This window comes from Sminthopsis crassicaudata, chromosome 2, assembly GCF_048593235.1.
Source record: "Sminthopsis crassicaudata isolate SCR6 chromosome 2, ASM4859323v1, whole genome shotgun sequence".
Taxonomy (NCBI): domain Eukaryota; kingdom Metazoa; phylum Chordata; class Mammalia; order Dasyuromorphia; family Dasyuridae; genus Sminthopsis; species Sminthopsis crassicaudata.
In genome coordinates, this window is record NC_133618.1 from 295,270,243 (window position 1) to 295,289,174 (window position 18,932).

General features: G+C 33.3%; 1 protein-coding gene across 4 annotated transcripts in view; it reads right to left on the minus strand.

Annotated features, from left to right (window-relative positions):
• Positions 1-600: 600 nt before the first annotated feature.
• TTC8 (tetratricopeptide repeat domain 8) overlaps positions 601-18,932 on the minus strand; it is a 48,735-nt gene continuing 30,403 nt past the window's right edge. For 3 of the 4 annotated variants that reach the window (XM_074289780.1, XM_074289778.1, XM_074289779.1), the window contains exons 8-14: positions 16,923-17,010; positions 15,590-15,700; positions 10,830-10,969; positions 9,269-9,443; positions 8,162-8,284; positions 3,126-3,209; positions 601-1,235 (exon numbers count right to left, since the gene is read on the minus strand). In XM_074289780.1, the coding sequence (XP_074145881.1) occupies positions 1,119-1,235; positions 3,126-3,209; positions 8,162-8,284; positions 9,269-9,443; positions 10,830-10,969; positions 15,590-15,700; positions 16,923-17,010 (838 nt within the window). In that variant the 3' untranslated portion in view covers positions 601-1,118. Of the gene's footprint in view, positions 1,236-3,125; positions 3,210-8,161; positions 8,285-9,268; positions 9,444-10,829; positions 10,970-15,589; positions 15,701-16,922; positions 17,108-18,932 lie in introns of all 4 variants that reach the window. The other variant, XM_074289781.1, reaches the window with a different exon arrangement.

Sequence of the window (18,932 nt, forward strand, 5' to 3'; positions counted from 1 at the left end):
TCTAATCCCCAAAGAGATGCATTCCTGATATTAAGTCACTGGGCTAAGAGACTTTAGGTGTGCAGAGTTATTTTAAAAAATAAGCAAAAAGTAGTATATAATACTAGGAAAAAGTCAAATAATTCCTTTTTTGGTCTTTTACTTAATAAGTACTGATTGTAAAACATAGAGGGAAAAACAAGTATCTGTTTCAATGAAAATTGAAAGATTCATTTATTATGTATTAACTATTTTGATATAATTTCCTAGGGTCCAATATATGCAAATAATCCTTTCCCTAAATTTTCTTCAATCAAATTTTATTAACAGCTCAATTATTGTTTAGCAATATAAATTATTTTTAGTAGGGAGAAATATTGCCTGGGATACAATTATATTTTGGAAACCTCGTGCTGTCTTTCAAATTTATCATACAGACAATTAAATTTGTAAATAATGCAATAATGATACAATAATCTATAAACAATGGTTAATGCATTGATACCATTCCATCTTAATTATATAATTAATATAAGGTGATTATTTCATCAGCAGCATCAATTTTTTTTAATGCTTTGCATTTAAAAATCTGAAAACAAACCCAGATGAAAAAGACAAATCTATGACAAACAGATTAAATATTTATTTTAAAACATAAGAAACTAAAAAATATACAGTATTCTTAGGATATTTAAAAAGAATTTTTCAATAGTTTTTTCTTTAAGAAACAACATCACATAGAATAAATGCATAAGCTCTTAATAAAAATGCAATTTGAAAAGCAGATTTTAAACTTCTCACTCTTTAATACATTTAATGGCTTTTCCAAGAACATTAAATACTAATTATACTTTTAAAAATCCTTTCAGATATCTTGTAAACATTATAAGAAAGCATCTACCATCTATTTACCAAGGTGATGCCTTTCTTCAATAGTTTCTACATGTGTTTACAGCCAACATTTTATAAAAATTCTGTATTAGAAAATTTTTGTTATATACTTTAAAGTAAAATTTTCTAACCCTCCAATTTTCTTCCCATCAGCCCAGGGTATATTATTAAGCTTCAAGTAATAACATAACTGTACTAATATTATGATCTCTGCCTCTTCTTAAGAGCATAGTTGGTAGGAAGAGCAATCAAAGCATGGCAAAGTGCTGTTTTAATTGTTTAATTAAATGTTGTGTATCAATATGATCTGGAAATGCTGCTTCAGACTTCTGCGCGGCCACATAGCTTCTCTGTAGGTCTCCAATCTGTAAGAAATAAATTAGGCACTCATGTACACATCAAAAATGTACAGAAAATGCACATTACATAGACACAGGATCGCTGGGCAGGGCTGGAAATTTAGTCTAACCCCTCACTTCACAACTGAGGACATGAAAGCCCAGAAAATGACCTGTTCTTTGTTACCACAGAGAGCCAGGATTCAAATCCATGTCTGTGGACACCAAATCTAATGTTGTCATTATTCTAGAAATACTGGATCAGCTGATTATACAGATTTTGTCTTAGTCTCAAACAGCTTTTAAAATTATTTTTAAAAGATTTTTTTTCTCATCTAAAGTATTGGGTCAAGTTAAATATAAACAGCCCAGTTAGAAATTAATAGATTTAGTGAGGAGTGAGGATTTGGGGGAGGACAGTTATTAGCTGAATAGCATATGTAGAATTAGAGGTCTCCAAAAAAAACCCCAACAATCCTAAAATATACTTTATCTAAAGACACATTTTTCATGGAAATAAATGTAAAAAAAAGAATATTCAAGACTAATGTATCTTGTACTCTATTCACCTTCTTAAAGAAAATATTAATGAAATATAGTTTAAACTCTTAAAAATGAAATTTAGGATTTTAATGTTCACAAGGAACAGATAATGATTTTGTTTTAAAAAGTCTAGTCCTAAAAAAACACAGAGGAAAACTGAAAGGATCTGTATTATATATTTCTGTTACAAAGAAAGTTGAACAGACTTTATTCAGATTCAATCAGAGATTAAAGGAAATTTAATTATTTCAATTCTTTTTTTTTTTTTTTTTTTTTTTTTTCCCCCTGAGGCTGGGGTTAAGTGACTTGCCCAGGTTCACATAGCTAGGAAGTGTTAAGTGTCTGAGGCCAGATTTGAAATTATTTCAATTCTAGTAATTTTTCTAATCAGAACACTGCTTTCTCTTTCCAGTAGTGTTTTTCCATAAAAGATCTTTCACATGCATGTTACTGGATTAAAATACAATAATGTCCCTAACAAAACACTTAACATTTATGCTTAATAATCGTTTTTGTTTGTTTTAATAAGTTTTTATGGGTCTTTTTAATGTCATTGTAGTTTTCTCAAAATCTCTCTCTTCCCAGACAGCCAGCCCATAAGCTTTTTTTTTCCTTTTTTTTTTTTTGCAATAAAATATCATAGTGAATAGAAAGCTGATTTCAGAGTAGCTAGCTCTAACAGACTAGCTGTGTAACCCTGCACATATCACTTAACCTCTCAATGTCCAGGGTAACTTCATGGAAACATTAAGTTTCAGAGCAGTTGAAGGGTTTTTGTACTGGGAGTTCCTTATACTAATGACATCATAGGTCTATAGCAACCTTATTTTTAAAAGCAAATTATGAGTAAGGATAGAAAGCTTCTTTATACTTAATTTTTTTCTAGAACATTCTTTGGATAAAGGATTAAATTTATGTTTGCACTTGGTAGATTTTTTTTTTTTTTTAAACTAGGGGCACTGAGTTGTACTGTCAGGATCTGGACTTTGGCTATTCTTAATGAAGGTGGATACTCAATGCAATATTGCATATTGCCTCTTAAATAAATAGTTTCTTTGAACCATTAATGAGAAAAAAATTATCATATTCAGGAAGACTAATGGGATTTTGGCTTGAAGAAATTTTAGAGATCATTTATACTCCTTATTTTACAGATAAGGAAACCAGAGTTGAAAGAAAATTAGTGACTTGTTCAAGATCAAATGGATAATCAATGACAGGGGCCCAGATTTGAACCTTACTCTACTGAATCCATAGTCTATATTCTATTATGCCACACTGATATGTGCATTTATCAAGAATCTAGCTATACTTTTATTTTAACCAATGAAGAAAAAAATAGAATTAATAAAAGATTAGTACAGTTGGGCATACCTTATCAGAGAGTGCTGCAAAATTAAAATGAGGCTCATACATATGGGGTGCTAAAGATGAAGCAGTTTGCAAGAGGGCTCTTGCCTGCATTAAAAGAGAAACATACAAGCACAAAAGAGTTAATGAACCATAAACAAGGGATTCTAATTTGTAAGAAAATTTGAACTTATGAAAAAAATCATATTACCATTAAAAGCAACTGAGGCAAAACACATAAAAACCAATGAAATAAAGTTTCTATCATATTTAAGGATTAAAGATTTAAAGACAGAATGACAGTTTATCGCTTTACATTTCTAATGATGCTGAACTCAAAATATTATCTTTCAAATAAAAGTTTTATAAAAGGGAAAAAAAGTTCTTTATATATTTTGGGTTTTGCTGTTGATTTAAATTTCATTTTTTACTACCTGTTCTCTAAAGTAAAGAAAAGGCTATGGTAATCTACAAAACCCCAGGTAGTATGCTGAATGAGAGAAAAATACATGCTGGGAGCATCCATCCATCATGATGCTAATGTCTTACTCGATCCTGCTGGCTACCCTTCTGAGAGAGAAGGGAATTGAAGCTGACAGGATATCTGGTCGCTGAAATGCTCAAACAGCAAAATGCTCATCCCTTCCTGTCCCCTTGAGGTCCAAAGGAACATATACAATAGAGAGAACTGAGATGTGTGTACAAGTATCCTCCAGAACCCAAAAACAGCAATTGAAATGCTATAACTGAAATAGCTATAAATGCTTAGTCCAACATTAAGCTTGGTTGGCATAAGAAATTAAATGGGAATTTGGGGGGAATTTTGCAGAAGATGTAGACAACGTGTGAGGATGGCACAGAGCCTACTAAGGTACTGTAAACACCCAGTAAAAGAAAAGAAAAAAAATTCATACTTCTCTAGTATCAAGGGAGGGCCAAAAATTTTTACATGGATTTTCCAAATCACAAGGGCATTGTCTCCATACTGCAATGTAGAAGTTATAATAACACTTTCTTTTTCTTATGGATATCTTATTTTTCCAAATACATGCAAAGATAGTTTTCAACATTCACATCTTCAAAACCTTGTGTTCCAAAATTTTTTATCTCTTTCCTTCTTCCCTCGCCCCCAAGATAGCAAGCAATCTGATATAGGTTAAACATTTGCAATTATTCTAAACATATTTCCATATTCATCATGCTGTGTAATTTAAAAAAATAAGATTAAAAGGGAAAGAAGCATGAGGAAAAAAAGCCAAGCAAACAAACAATAACAACAAAAAGGTGAAATACCATGCCCTGATCCACATTCAGTCTCTATTGTTCTCTTTCTCAATGAGGATGGCACTTTCCATCACAAGACTATTGGAATTGCCTTGAATCACCTCACTGAATAAACAACACTTTCAAGAAGCTCCTGTGTTAATGAACAGTCAACAAGTGTCTTGAAGGAAAAACAGAAACACTATAAAGCTCAGGTAAAAATAAAATGCAATCCAAGCAAAAGGGACACCCAAAGCAAATGCACAGAGATGTGAGCTGGAATGCTGTGTGTAAGGAACAGAAAGACCAGTATGACTAAAATACATAGCAGAGGAAAGGGAAGGAATATCCAAAGAGACTGGAAAGACAGACTGGGACAGGATGTAAAAGATTTCAAAAGCTCAACAGAGGAGTGTATGTATTTTATTCTAGGGGTAATAGGGGGTCACTAGATTTAGATCTGAGATGAAAGAAAATCACTTTGGTAGCAATATGTGTAAGAAAGGAGTGGAGAAAAAAAATGTGGAAGAGACCAATTAGAAGTTGTTATAATAATCTAGGGGAAAGGTGACAAAGGATTGTATAGGTAAACAGAAAGGGTCTAATACAAGAGTATTGTAGAAGCAGAAGCATCAATCATTATTTGGCAGTTGATTATATATATAGGGGGAGGAAAAAGAATCAAATATAATACTGATGTTACAGACCTGAGAGAATGAAAAAATGATACCTTCAACAGAAACAGTGATGTTTGGGAAATGGTTGAATTAGAGAGAGATAGTGAATGAGTTCTTTTTTATTCCTGAATATTTTTAATTTGAAATATTTCTGGGACATCTATTTTGAAATGTCCAATAGGCAACTTGAAATGCTAGACTGAAGCTCAGGGAAGAGACTGGGATTAGAAGTAGAGATCTGAATCATCTTTATAGAGATAATAATTAAACTCATAGGAACACAGGAAAGAGCCTTAAGGAACACCCACAGTTATGGAGAATGATATAGATGATGAGCCAGAAAAGGAGACTGAAAAAGAAATGGTCAGACAAGTAGGAGGAGAGCTGAGACAGCAGTGTCCTAAAAATCCAGAGAGGAGAGAGGAGAGAGGAAGGAGAGGATGCTCAACTATGTTAAATACAGCACTTAGGTTGAGAAGGGTAAGAACTAAGAAAAGATCATCAGATACGATCATTAAAGGGTTCACTGGTAACTTTGAAGAAAGCAGTTTCGGGCCAAATGCCAGATGGAGAAGGTTTAAGGAGCAGAGATGAGGAAGTAGACATGTGTTGTTTTTTCTAGAAATATGGGTGAGAAAGGAAAGAGAAACACAGCATAACTGATAGGGGTTAGCAAACAATTTCACCAATGGTGACCCTTGACATCTATGAAGGAAGCAGACAGGGAAAGGCAGATAGTATTAGGTAAGACTGGAGACAGGGTATACCTGAGATTGCAAACTTCTGGTAAAGATAGGAGAAGATGGGATCAGGGGCACAGAGAAGCCTTAATCTTGGCAAGAAAAGGGGCACCTCATTGCACAATAATATTAAGGAGTTTTACAATGAAGAAAAGGAGAAAAAAGGATTTCAAATGGTTTCAATTTTTTCAGGAAAGTCAGTGGTGAGGTCTTTTACAGAGAGAGAGGAGAAAGTATGAGAGGCTAAATGAGATAAAGTTTGGAATCCCTTTTGTGGAGAATGAGATAGGAAGTCAACTAGGGAGAATTAAAAATTTTGCTTTGCAGCAATTAAGGGCCCTGTTGAAACAGGATAATAAAACCAGTCAGGCTGGTTTTATGTCTTCCTCTAGTTCCATTCAGTAGCACAGTAAGTAACTATGGAATAGAGAATGGACCTTTGATTTGACTGACAAAGAATTTCGCAAAAAGAAACTTCTACAAAGTAACCAACTGCTCAAAATGCTTCAGAGAATTGCCTGGGGCACTAAGACATTCCAAGTCACAAAGCCAATATGTGACAGATATGAGACTTGAGCCCAGCCTGATTTTGGCATGCTGCTTCGGGGTATGCAAAGGGGAAGAAATTAATTATTACATAAAGGCAAGGAGAAGTCAACTTTTTAAATGATCAAAATGGGGTAGTCAGATAACAAACAGATTTATCTATCACTTTATATATTTTAACTCCTTTGCTGTAACAACCCAGATTCAGTCGCAGTAATAACCATTATCTGTTTGATAGGTATAGAAAAGGAGTCCCCAACAAGCTGAATTAATTGCCCTGAGCCAGATATTTACATGGCAGAAGGTAGGACTTCAATCCCCATCTTCAGTGTTGTTGCTATGAGGCTAGGCTGCTTGTTGTCGAGGCAACCATTTCACCAAGATACATGAGAAGGGACAAAAAAGCCTTTGTCCTTTTAACATAATGAATATTTGCCTCACATAGACACAACCTCAGTGTATACTATATAAGAAGATCTCATTTTAGAACATTAGTTTGTTCATAATTTGCCAATGATTAGAAACAGAGTGGAATAAAGAATTAAAGTGTTGTCTTGGGAGTCCTTAACACCAGTATCTAATGCTTGCCTCTGACAATGACTTGCTAGGAAAATCATTTAATATCTCAGTCATAGAAACAGGATAAAACCAATCAGATTAATATCTATATCATAATTGTGAAAAATATTAAGTTAAACTACACTTGAAGGTTTCCTACTATCTATCCCTACCTTTCCCTTCTACACAGATTACACAAGGCAAAAAAATACAGAAATAAGCCCTTTTGACTTTTAACCCAAGGTACAGAACTCTGTTCATCACATTTGCTTGTCCCTTTCTTTCCCTGAGATGAAGCTTCTCTTGAAGAGAAATTGAGGAAATCCATCAGCTCTACAGGTATCTCAGAGCAAAAGAGCCTAGCAGATGCCACCAGAGATTCTATCTATTCAAAGACTGAGGGAAATGTTGGAAAAAGATCTGTTCTTTCTTCAACTGCTCCTCCAGGCTATCTAATATAAACTGCTAATTTATTACCTAAACATTTCTAGTTACCTGAATTTTACCTCAAACACAAAAAGACAAGGAGTTAGAGTTAGATATAAGGCAGGTTAGATATTTAGGCAAGGAGTCCAATCTCACCGTAAATGTTAACAACTTACTTTATTGGAGGCTCAAAGAGTTTATGATGGAACTCATATTTGTGCATTTAAAATGAACTTCCTAAACTACAGAGGAGATAATATGGATATTGGGGGCCACATTATAACCCCTAGGCTTAAGATAAACTGATTATTATTATTATAATAGTTGCACTATAAAATTTATATAAATAAAAGAAAAATAATTTTAAAGAAAACCACATTTAACAGTTGACTTTAAATAAAATTTTAATGGACATTATAGTAATTGTGCTTCACAATAAAAGAAATTTAAGCAGCATATGTTCCTTAATGAATAATAAGGAAGCTTTATTTTCATCTGAAGGAAAAAATAAACTAAAACCAAATCAACAAAAATTTGAAAAGATGTCGATATACAAAGTACAGATGATCACCGCAGTTTGATTTAAACACAACCACAACAAATGCTGACAAGTATCGTATTAAGTCTGGTAAATATTTTTCTTAGATATATCATGTTCAAGATATATGGAGGTTGCCATGACACTTATCAGACTCGTAAGTAATTTCAAGTTCTGTATTAATTTCTGTTATTAACATACATTACTAACACACAGTGAGAGTTCTATTTTAACTTTTTTTTTTTCCCAACTACACTAAATCATTTTCAAGATGATACAGTTTGCTTTCTTGGTAAATCTAAATATACCTACCTGTTCGACATGGCCCTTTCTCATCTCCAGCACAGCCAGGTTGTTGTAAGCCTCTGCATGGTTGTTATTGTTGACCAGGGCCAACCGAAAACACTGATAGGCCAAATTCACATCTCCTATTCCCTACAAAATAAAACATCTTATTTTTCTTCAGTAAAAAGAAAGCTTTTCTCCTACTATCATTTTCTCTTGCTTTCTCATAAAAGCCTTAGGGAAGGGGAAAAAGAATAAAGTAAAAACTGAACAGCTATTTTAATTTTATATTATAATAATTTACATATAATATATAACATAATATATAATATACATGTTTATATATTATATTTATATTTAGGCAGAAAACAAAAGAACAACCTACAAGGAAGCAAAGAAAAGATGGACACTAATTAACATAATTTATTCTATAATTATATATGCTTTCTTGAAATGGAAATTTATTGTTATATATTTTTGAATCCTTCCTGATGTTCTGCTGGGTACATGACAATGTTTTGTTTTGTTTTCTTTTTATTTCCCTTTTCTGTCTTTCTTTTTTCTATTCTTTCTTTTCCTTATTTTGGTAATTCCACAGGAACTTTTAAATCTACAGTTAATAGAGAGCTGGAGGATCTAGGTTCAAATCCTTGCTCTATTACTTATTAGATGTCTACCCTTTGGGCTCTTAGTTTTAGTTCCCTTTAAAAAAAAAAAGGCCTTAGATAATTTCTAAGATCTCCCTTTAACTCTAAATTCCACATTCCCAGATTCATCCTATTACAAATAGATGTGATTATTCCTTCTTCCAGACTTCCATTCTACAGTTTTTTTAACTTATGCAATTTATTGTATTTTGCTTTTTGTGCATGCCTGCTGTTTCAATAACTGTGCCAGACCTACATTTCTAAAAAGATGGGGACCTTGTCTTTATTAATTTTTTGTCCCCTTCAGTGTCTGGCAGTTTTCTCCACATAGTAGATTCTCAATAAGGATTTGCAGAATTGAACTGTCATAACTGTTCAGACCTCTAATCTTCTTGCCAGAAACACAAATACCCTGGGTTTTGTAACATCTGGGGAATATATTCAGCTCAGCATTTTATGGTGAAATGGTCACATATGAAATACAAACCACAGCTATGTGTCCCAAGTTATACCAGACATCAGCTGCTTCCTCCTCGTTTTCAGACAAAGAAAGGGCACGTTCAAATGAGGTCAGAGTCATATCATACTGCTGGGCATAGAAGCAACAGAGGCCCAGATTGTTTAAAAGCTGGCAATTATAAACACCCATCTGTAATAGTCGCCTGTATGAAGAGACAAAAATTTTAGAAGATAATGGCATAGTTTGTTTTAATCCAACATTGAATTTTAAAACAAAAAAAATTAGGAATAATCACATTATATGATTATTCCTCCTTCCAAAGGATGTAAAGAAAATGTGATTATAGTAATTTAAAATATGTACACAAAACCACTTATTACATTTATTATTCACAGGAATTATGAGTCTAACAGTCAAAAAGGAAAAAAATATTCCTTTCTCTAAAAGTTCCCCCTGCCTTACATTAGCAAAACAAATATATTTAAAAATGCAATCAAACGCAGCCATTAAATTAACTTTTTGCTGTTTAGTTTTGGTAAATAATAGGAAATTTCAGCCCCTTTTAGGAATTCTTTTGGCACTATGTTCAGGTAACAAGAGTGCACCCCCTGGCACTAAGGCAGCTTCCTTCCCTGCCTTTGCATGGGACAGACAGAATTTTAAGGGCACACATACACAAGGGATGCCATCATTTAGGCACAGGAAGTTCTAAGCAAGAGCTGCCGAGTTAGGAAAATAAACAAGAGGCTACAAAGAGGGAAGGTTAACCAGACTGCCAATGTTGTGTCTAGGGACTATAAACATTATAAATGGCTCAGAATGGAAGGAGGAAGCTGCACCTGATTGCTAGAGCAACATTGACCCAAGAGGCAGAGAAGTGGCACCACAAAACCAGTCTCAGGACTTGTGATTTTGCTGGAGATTTAGGGGCCTCACTAACTGGTGCTAAGAGTTTGCAGGGACTATCAGCTAAACTTTCAAACCCAATGCCTTTAGAATAGTTCTTGGTACACAGAAGGTGCTTAATAAATTCTTAATGATATGACTTGAATCTGGATCTGGACACAAAGATCACTGCAGGGAGCATTCTAAGTTGAGTTTCAAGGGGCTTGTATACAAGTCCTGTATTTAATAACTGATAGCTTGAAACTTTCAAGAGAGAATAGGATCTTTTGATAAATTCAAACCAGATTTTTATGTTTCTAGGGGAACATAAAATATCAAGTGTATTTATAAGAGAAAGAACCCTAAAATTAAACCTAGTCTCCATGAAATAGAAGTTAAGATTCATCTGATACATAGGCCAGATTCAAAATGTGCTTCTAAATTTTGATTTGTGTTGTCTTTTTTTCTGTTATGTTTTTTGTTGGATGCCTGTTACTGGCTAGTTCAGGTCATAGGATCATAGTGATTATGAAATCTGGTCTATGAAATTCAGTGAGTTTTTTGTCTGGCCATCTGGCAACTGCATGCCATGGGTCTCAAGAGTAATTGGGTAAGAGAGTCTGAAAGGAAATGAAAAAATTATCTTTTGCTGAAACATATCCTACTGGGAAAATGTTTTGGTCAAATCCAATATAGAACAAACCTGTAAAACCGCAGAGCTATTTCAGGTTGATCAGAATAAAAATGGTTGCTTCCAATGCATGCAATAGCTTCCACATGTGTATTATCCTGCTTTAAAACGTCTTTATAGTATTCAGCAGCTGATGAGATATTATTCATTGCCTATTCTCCATCAAAACAAAAATCACAATTTAACAATATTTTAAAATTTTTATCTTGTTACACACACACACACACACACACACACACACACACACACACACACACACACACACCTCTCTCATCAGAGTAGTGAGCTCCTGAAGAAAAAACTAATAATTTTGGACTGCCAACTGTTTTCCTATTTATAATTTTTGAGAATTTTTAGAGCAACTTGCCAATGGTCAAAGCTACTATGTGGCAGAATCAGGAATTGATACAGATATTACTGTTCTTTTCATGCTGAAAAAGTTTTACTGATGTAACATCTTCATCTTCAAACACTGCTGACCACCCCCTTCTCTTAAACATTCTTTTCTCTCTGTACTTTTCTGACACTTCTCTGTCCTGGTTCTTTCCCTATCCTTCTGGCCAATCATGTCCTTTGGTAGATCTTCACCCTTGCCTTACCCTTGATGGGTAGATGTACACTAGCTACAATCTCTCTCACTGATCTCATCAGTTCTCATGAGTGCAACTGTCATCTCTGTGCAGATGCCTCTCAGGAAGCAGGAGGACACGCATAAAAATAACTATGAGTAGCCTGGGTAAAATATTATGAGTAATTTGAAGACCGAGCAAATTGTTATAACATCCTTATGAAACAAGTTAGTTTTCACATTTCTATTTAAAGCTAATACACCCTTTAAGGCTCCCTTATAAAGGTTCACCATAAAATCCAAAAGAAGAAATTCCAATTTCTTGAAGTTAAATTTAAACTACTCTTTCTTCCTATAACATCCTTTCCATAATATTGGGAATTTCTCTCAAGACCGGGTAAAGTCTTTATATTCATTGCTTTCTGAATTTATCTCTGATCTCCTCCATCTTATCTATCTGTATATTTACAATTAGTAAGACAAAGTTGCAATGCCACACTTTGCTGATAGCAGATACCATCAAATATGGTGTATTTGGGCCTGAAAACTGTTTTAAAAAGCTTTCAACTTCTGAAAATTTTATTTTATCACTTTATAAATTTGAGTCTAAAACATTCATTATACAATTAGTTACCCATGAATTTTTCACAGTAATCACATAAAATTAATTTCAATAACTCATTTTAATATACTTAAGTATAGATAAAGTAGCTAATTATGTAAAACCTTTTGTGTGCAGATTTAATTTTCCCCTTGAGTTCATAAATATTTGACTTAAGAAAACTAAAATCAATATCACTTAAATAATTTTACAAAGGTCATTTTCGAGCCATTTAATAAATTATAATTCCATTTTAAATTCATTGAAAATGCTATATAAATGGAAACCAAACTATAGAAGTTGGAGAACATTCTGACTTATACCCCTTTTGATTAAAAAAAATTATAAGAAAGGCTAATTTTACCAATGGAAGAATACTTGCTTCAAGGAAAACAGTAACTACAATAGAAGGCATTTAAATAAATAAGTTATTTCCAATACTAATATTAAAAAGGGATAAGAAACAGCTTGGAATACAGAAATTTCATTTTAAAACAGACAAACAACAAACAATGGAAAGATAAAAATTTAAAAAAGGAATACATGACTATGATGAACTCATGTTAATGTCTCCAGAGAAAAAAACATGTTGTGAAAGTCCCCAAAGGCAAAATAAGTGGTAACTTCCAAGTAACAAACTTTGCTAATTAACTATGTTATTCCACAATAAGGAAAGGACTATATTAGAAACCTCATTTTGTGGTATAGAGCTAAAAGTCAGTGGAAATATCACATTCACTCACTTTGCTCATCGTCTCTGAGTGAACCAGGTCCATTCCAATTCCTTCCCTATGCTCTGCTTCTTCCTCTTGCAAGGACTTTCTTCTTCACTTATTGGAATCCTATCTATATAGTCATTCATTCATTTAATCAAGAAATAAATATTTCTTAAGTATTTACTATGTGCCCTGGCACAGACTTATACTATAGACTCACATTTGGAAAGGACCTTAGATGCATATCTATTCTAACTCCATTATAAAGACAGGTATCTCAAGTTTAGAGAAGTTAAGGGATTTGCTCAGTTCATCTGGCTAGTAAGCGGCAGTTAATAGGAATTGCTATGAATACCTTAGATGTGCTGAACATATAGCCTAAAGATTAAAGTGCTGGTTTTATACTGTAATCACTGTGTTATATTAATCTCTGTTGATTTTTAAAAGATAGGTGCTAATTATTTAGCATACTTTCATTATTTTCTAGTTTAAGATCCATAGATTGGGCTCACAGCAGATGCTCAAGAACTTTTGGTTCATTTGTTTTCTATTTGATTAAAAAAGTTTTGTCAGACTTTTTTAAAGAACTGTATCTAATCCGTTCAAAGGATTTAAAACAATACTGTTAATCTAAATCTTATTTTAGCTACATTTTTTTCAACAACAGATTCAAGTCTAAAAAAATCAACCAAAATATAACCATTTTGGTTTGAAATAGCTAGCTATTAATAATATTAATAATAATATCTGGCATTTATATGTAGCTTAATTCAAGTTATTCACTGGAATGCCCAATACTGAAGCTGAAGTTTAAATATTTTGGCCAAGTAATGAGAAGGCAGGATCCATTGGTAAAGATTTTGATGTTGGGAAAAACTGAAAGCGAAGGAAAAGGAGATGGCAGAGGATGAGAAGGATAATGTCATGGAAACAATGGACTTGGACAGACTTTGAGAGACGGGGTGGAGAGAAGGGCCTGATGTGCTATGATCCATGGGGTCATGAAGTCAGAAATGACCACAACTACATATGGGACTTTAAAGTCTGCATAGGACTTCACATATGTTATTTTATTTTCAATACAAGCCTGGGAAGTAGGTGTTAACATTCAGTTTGACAGATGAGAAAGTAGAGACAAAGGTTAAGTGAGATTAGGTGCCCAGGATCACAAAGCTATTATATGGAATACGAATTCTGGTCTTTCTGACTCAGGTCTGGGATTCTCCACACTATATGAGAAAACCTGTTTTCACCAGTAAAAAATTACAACTAGTTTAAGAAAGCTGAAAATGATGTTTCTTTATTTCAAAGAATAACTGGACTTTTTCTTTTCAACCCTTCTTAAAATGGAACAGCTGTTTCCATGTCTACAATAAATACAATAAGCATTTGAGTACCTCGTAGGTGAAAGGTATTGCATCAGGTACTGAGAGAAATACATAAATAATTAAGATAAAGTCCCTATCCCTAAGAGTTTACAACCGAATTGGTGACATAAAACATGTATACAAAAAACTAAAACATGGTAGAGATATAAACAATGGGTTATGTGAATTCAGATGAAAAACCACTGAAAATTCCAAGGCCCTTATACTAAGCCTAGAAGAATGGGTAGAATTTCAATAAGCAGGAATGACAGGAGGAGGGTATTTCTGGGGAAGAAAATAAGCAAAGCCAGGGGAGGGGCAAATCAAGGAAGACTGATCAATTCTGGTTGGAATTTAAAGTTGGTTGGAATATAAAGTATATAAAAAGCAACAATATGAGATGATGACAGAAAGGCAGGCCGGAGTCATATTTTAGATCTTGAATAACATGTTAAAGAGTGTTTTTATTTAGGAGGCTTCAGAAAACCACTGAGAAATTTAGGGCAAAAAAAGAAAAGTAAAAATAAAAAAGCAGCAGATCAGAGGCTATATATTAGCAAGATTAATTTGGCTATTTTATTAGGTGGTATGAATTCAAGGACAGATATGAGGAATCTGATTAGGAACTTTGTAGTAGTTTGTGTGAAAAGCAATAAGGATTTAAGTTAGAATGGTTGGCAGTGAAAAAAGGAAAGGAAGTAAAGAGATTTGAAAGACTGTGGAAGTAGAAAGAACTAGAAGAACTGGGTTCTAGATATGGAAGATGAGAATAAGGTTTATAATCAAAGATGGCTTTAACATTTTAACTGGAAAACAACTGGTGACAAAATCAGAAAAACTAGTTTGATAAAAACATCAAAACCTATGCTCAGTGATGATAGCCTCTAAGAACCTAAGGCCACCATGTCTGCACCATAGAAAGGCAATTTTTTCCTCAAATGATGCTTCCATCTCCAGTCTCAGTGACTATTCCCCATGCCTAGAATTTACTCCTTCCTTCCCTCTGCCTCACAGAATACCTTATTTTTTTTCTCAAAAAAAAAAAAAAAAAAAAAAAAAAAGCATTTCTACCTGAAGTCTTTACTGACTCCCTGAACAGTGAGCATACTCCCTCCTTATGCTACCTTGTATGTATTATATATATTTTTATATATATATATTTATGTTATGTGCCTGTTGGCTCACCTGATAAAATTCAAACTCCTTAAGAGTAAGGCCTATTTTATTTCATTTCTGCCTTTGGATCTCTGGCACAGTATGTGTCACATAGTGGGCATAATAATAAATGCCTTCTTTAGCATAGAGGTAAAAATGAACTTGACTAAATAAATACACAAAAACATTCTTTCCACCTCAGGAAGGGGAAGATCTAAATTCCAAATCTTGTGAAACTCTAAAAAAGAATGTTATTCTCCTCTTCCCCTCTGCTATCAAATAGTACCTCTATCTTAATTCTTCTTATAGGACAATATTTATGTAAGCACCCTTTAATATAAAACAACTTTTTCAAGAATCTGTACCTCATATATCCTAGCAATTCCACAAAGAAGAGCCACTTCTCCTGGAAATTTATCCAAGCCTTGTTTGAAAAGATTTAAAGCTGTGACAGGCTGATCCAAAGAGATATAAACCTTAAAAAAATTAAGAGACATTCATTACATTACAAAACATTTATTTCTGTATGTGTTGTTATACAATGTAGAATATGAACAAAAAATTCTCAAATGCAGCTTTAATTATTAAATCTGCAATTTAACTACTACATATCCGCATAATAAATCCTGAAAAAGAAAATCTTTTTAAAGTCTTAAATACTTTAAATTAACAACACATAAAAGGGAGAAATTAATTTTCATATATCTATAAAAGAACTTTTTAAATGAAACAATATAATTTGTTGCATATAAATTTAGAATTACAGTTTCCACTTTGTAATTTCTGAGCTTAAAACACTATTTTTCAAACAATTGGTAATAATGTTATCGGTGCTCCTTCTGCCATAACACATCATAGTCCTAAAATGTCTTATAAGAAAGGCTTCTTCAGAAGGTCATAAATTTAAAGCTGAAAGCTTTTTAGAGTTCATTCTATTTTACATATGGAAACTGAGGCCGAGAGAAAAGGAAAAAAAAATTGCCCCAAATCACAGTATCAGAGCTAGAACATGAACCTAGGCTCTCACAGTAAAAGAAAAGTTACTTGCCCAGGCTTATGTCATCAGTACATGTCAGAGGAGGGACTTGAACCCTGGTCATCCTGGTTGCAAAACATCACTATCCATGGCTAGCTTTTCTGGCACATTGTATCCAACAGAAATTTTATTTCATTTATTTCTTGTACAATATTATTTTAAAGAACCAGCTTGTTCTTGTATATCATTTCCTTTTCAACTAGAATATATTTCTATACTTAAAAAAGCTCTTCAAATTTTAGCAAAAAGAGATGATCTTCTTTACTTTATCCAATGTTTTTAAGCCACAGGAAAGCCAAGAATTAACTTAACTTCAATCATGAACATCCTGGAAGTCCCATCTCCTATGGTTGTAGGAAGCAATTCTAAGAAATAGGAAGCTAGCAAACAAGCCTCCAAGATCTGCCTTTTAGCGGGCAAAGGAGAAGTGGTTAACATTCTCTCATTCCCTTCATACCACAACCTTCAAACCCGTCTGTACAATGGTTAATTATATTCTCTTTTTGAAATTGTGTCTCTTTAAATATACATATTTATCATGTTTTTCTCTTGGGGGAGAGGGAAGGTCAGCTCTGGCAAATTCTCTCTTTTGTAGAAGCCAGAATTAAAAGTTATTCTCAGATGATAGATGTCATTTGAATGAATTAGGGCTATTTATTCACCTTTGCCAAGTAGAGGAATGTATCCACCATCTCTTGCTGCTTCAGGGCTGATTTAAACTGTTTTTCTGCTTCACGGTACATTCCTAGCCTAATAGCAAATACAAGAAGGTCACAAATTCTATTCAAACATAAAAAGTGCTGCATTTACCCCTTCCAAGACAACAGAGGAAAAGAGTAAGAAATTTCTATTCATAAATTACTTTTATAGAATGGTATATTTTATATAGAGAATAATATAATAATTATTATATTATATAATAGATTATGTAATATATTATATATATATATATTATAACTATTATTATATAGAGAAAGTATTCTAAGCTGGAGATACTCAAGAGTGTTGTCTATACAAAACAACTGTATGGTATATGGTATTTGAGAAAAATTGCCTATCCCACACTCTACATTCACCAACTATAGGAATCAAAAAATTGCTTAAGTAAAGTCACTCAGAAAGAGTTTTCACTCAGCCAGGTCAAGTTAGTCCTTATAACAAGACATGTAGAGATTCATCCAAATCAATGCTTTTTTTTTTTTTTTTTTTAAATCTTCATCACTAAACAAAGTCTTTCATTTATTTGAAAATATTCTTTACTAAAAGTGGAAAGATGAATTTTTTTAAGGGAGTCAGTCTTGAAAGACTTTGGTAAAAGGAACACTTTCTACTTTTTGAATACTGAAAATATGCATTTCTTTATGGTCAACATTTCTTGCAGTTTTCTGATACCAGCAAAGTTAGTGGCTGAAGAGCAAGTGCAGGATGTATTTTCTGATTCAATATGTGGTGGTGGTTGTTATTTTTGTTTGTCCTTTATTCTCAAAGAAAACCATGACATCAGGAAGGTGATGTCATGACTTGAAAGTGAATTGGATTTAAGTGAGGCAGGGGTGTGCAAAGTCTCTCCTTTGGAGCCACCTAAGGGCAGTGACAAGATACAGATCAGGACTGGAGAAGAGCCCAGATGCAGAGGGAGACTTTCCTGACTGACAGTAGAGGCCAAGTTGCTGTTTTTAGGTCATTCTTAAACTCTACAAAGCCTTTGTTAGGCCTGTCCCTTATGACATGGGCTTTTCCTTTTAACTGTTGTTGTTTCCTAATTATTTAAAAGGCTGCCTAAGCACATAAACATTATGCTTTCATCTTCTAAATTGATGCTTTCCATGTTTTTCCCTTCACACTGTGAAAGGAAATCAGAATAATGAACCCTCATCATTCTGCCCTATCCTTCCTTAAGATTTTGGGAGAGATTATCTAATTGTGAGTAGATAAAGCCTCCAGTTTACCCAAACCTTATTTATTAATGAAACTACTCCTAAAGGACTCTGAGGAGATTCAGAGGCTAAAGAACATGGCTCCAGAGATAGGCCATAAAGTTACAGAAGCCAGGATCATCAGTTTAGAGTTAAATGAGAGTTTAGAGGACACCTAGTCCAACTCTTTCATTTTACAGCAGAGGAAAGTAAGGTCCACAGAGACTTTCCCATGATCACAAATATGAAATGGAAAAATCAAGATTAAATAAGTTCAAGCCTCTATTTTCATATCCAATGTTCTTTCTATCACACTATACTTCTCACCTTCTCAGTTTCCACAGAAAATTATAAAAGCTGACTAGACAGATTATATGTATGTACATGCATGCGCACACACACACACATGCACACACAAACACTTCCTCTTTCTTTCCCATTTCAGGCCTTTACACCCTTGTTTTATGATTCTTTGAATTCCCTTATGCCTTCTCCTCAGTGAACTATATTGATACCAAAGATTTAGATATTAAGGAGAAATAAATGTAATTTAATGATCTAATCACATTCAAAAGTTAATAATAGGAAACTATTCTTTATTCTTGTCTCATTAATTCAAATGCTCTCTAATCATATTATATAAACTATAATAGTTTTCTATACGTACTCTAATATTGAAGCACATTTTTAAAAAACTCTAATATTTTTGTAAAATAATCACAAAAAATACTTGCTAAACTTGTTTAAATATTCAAT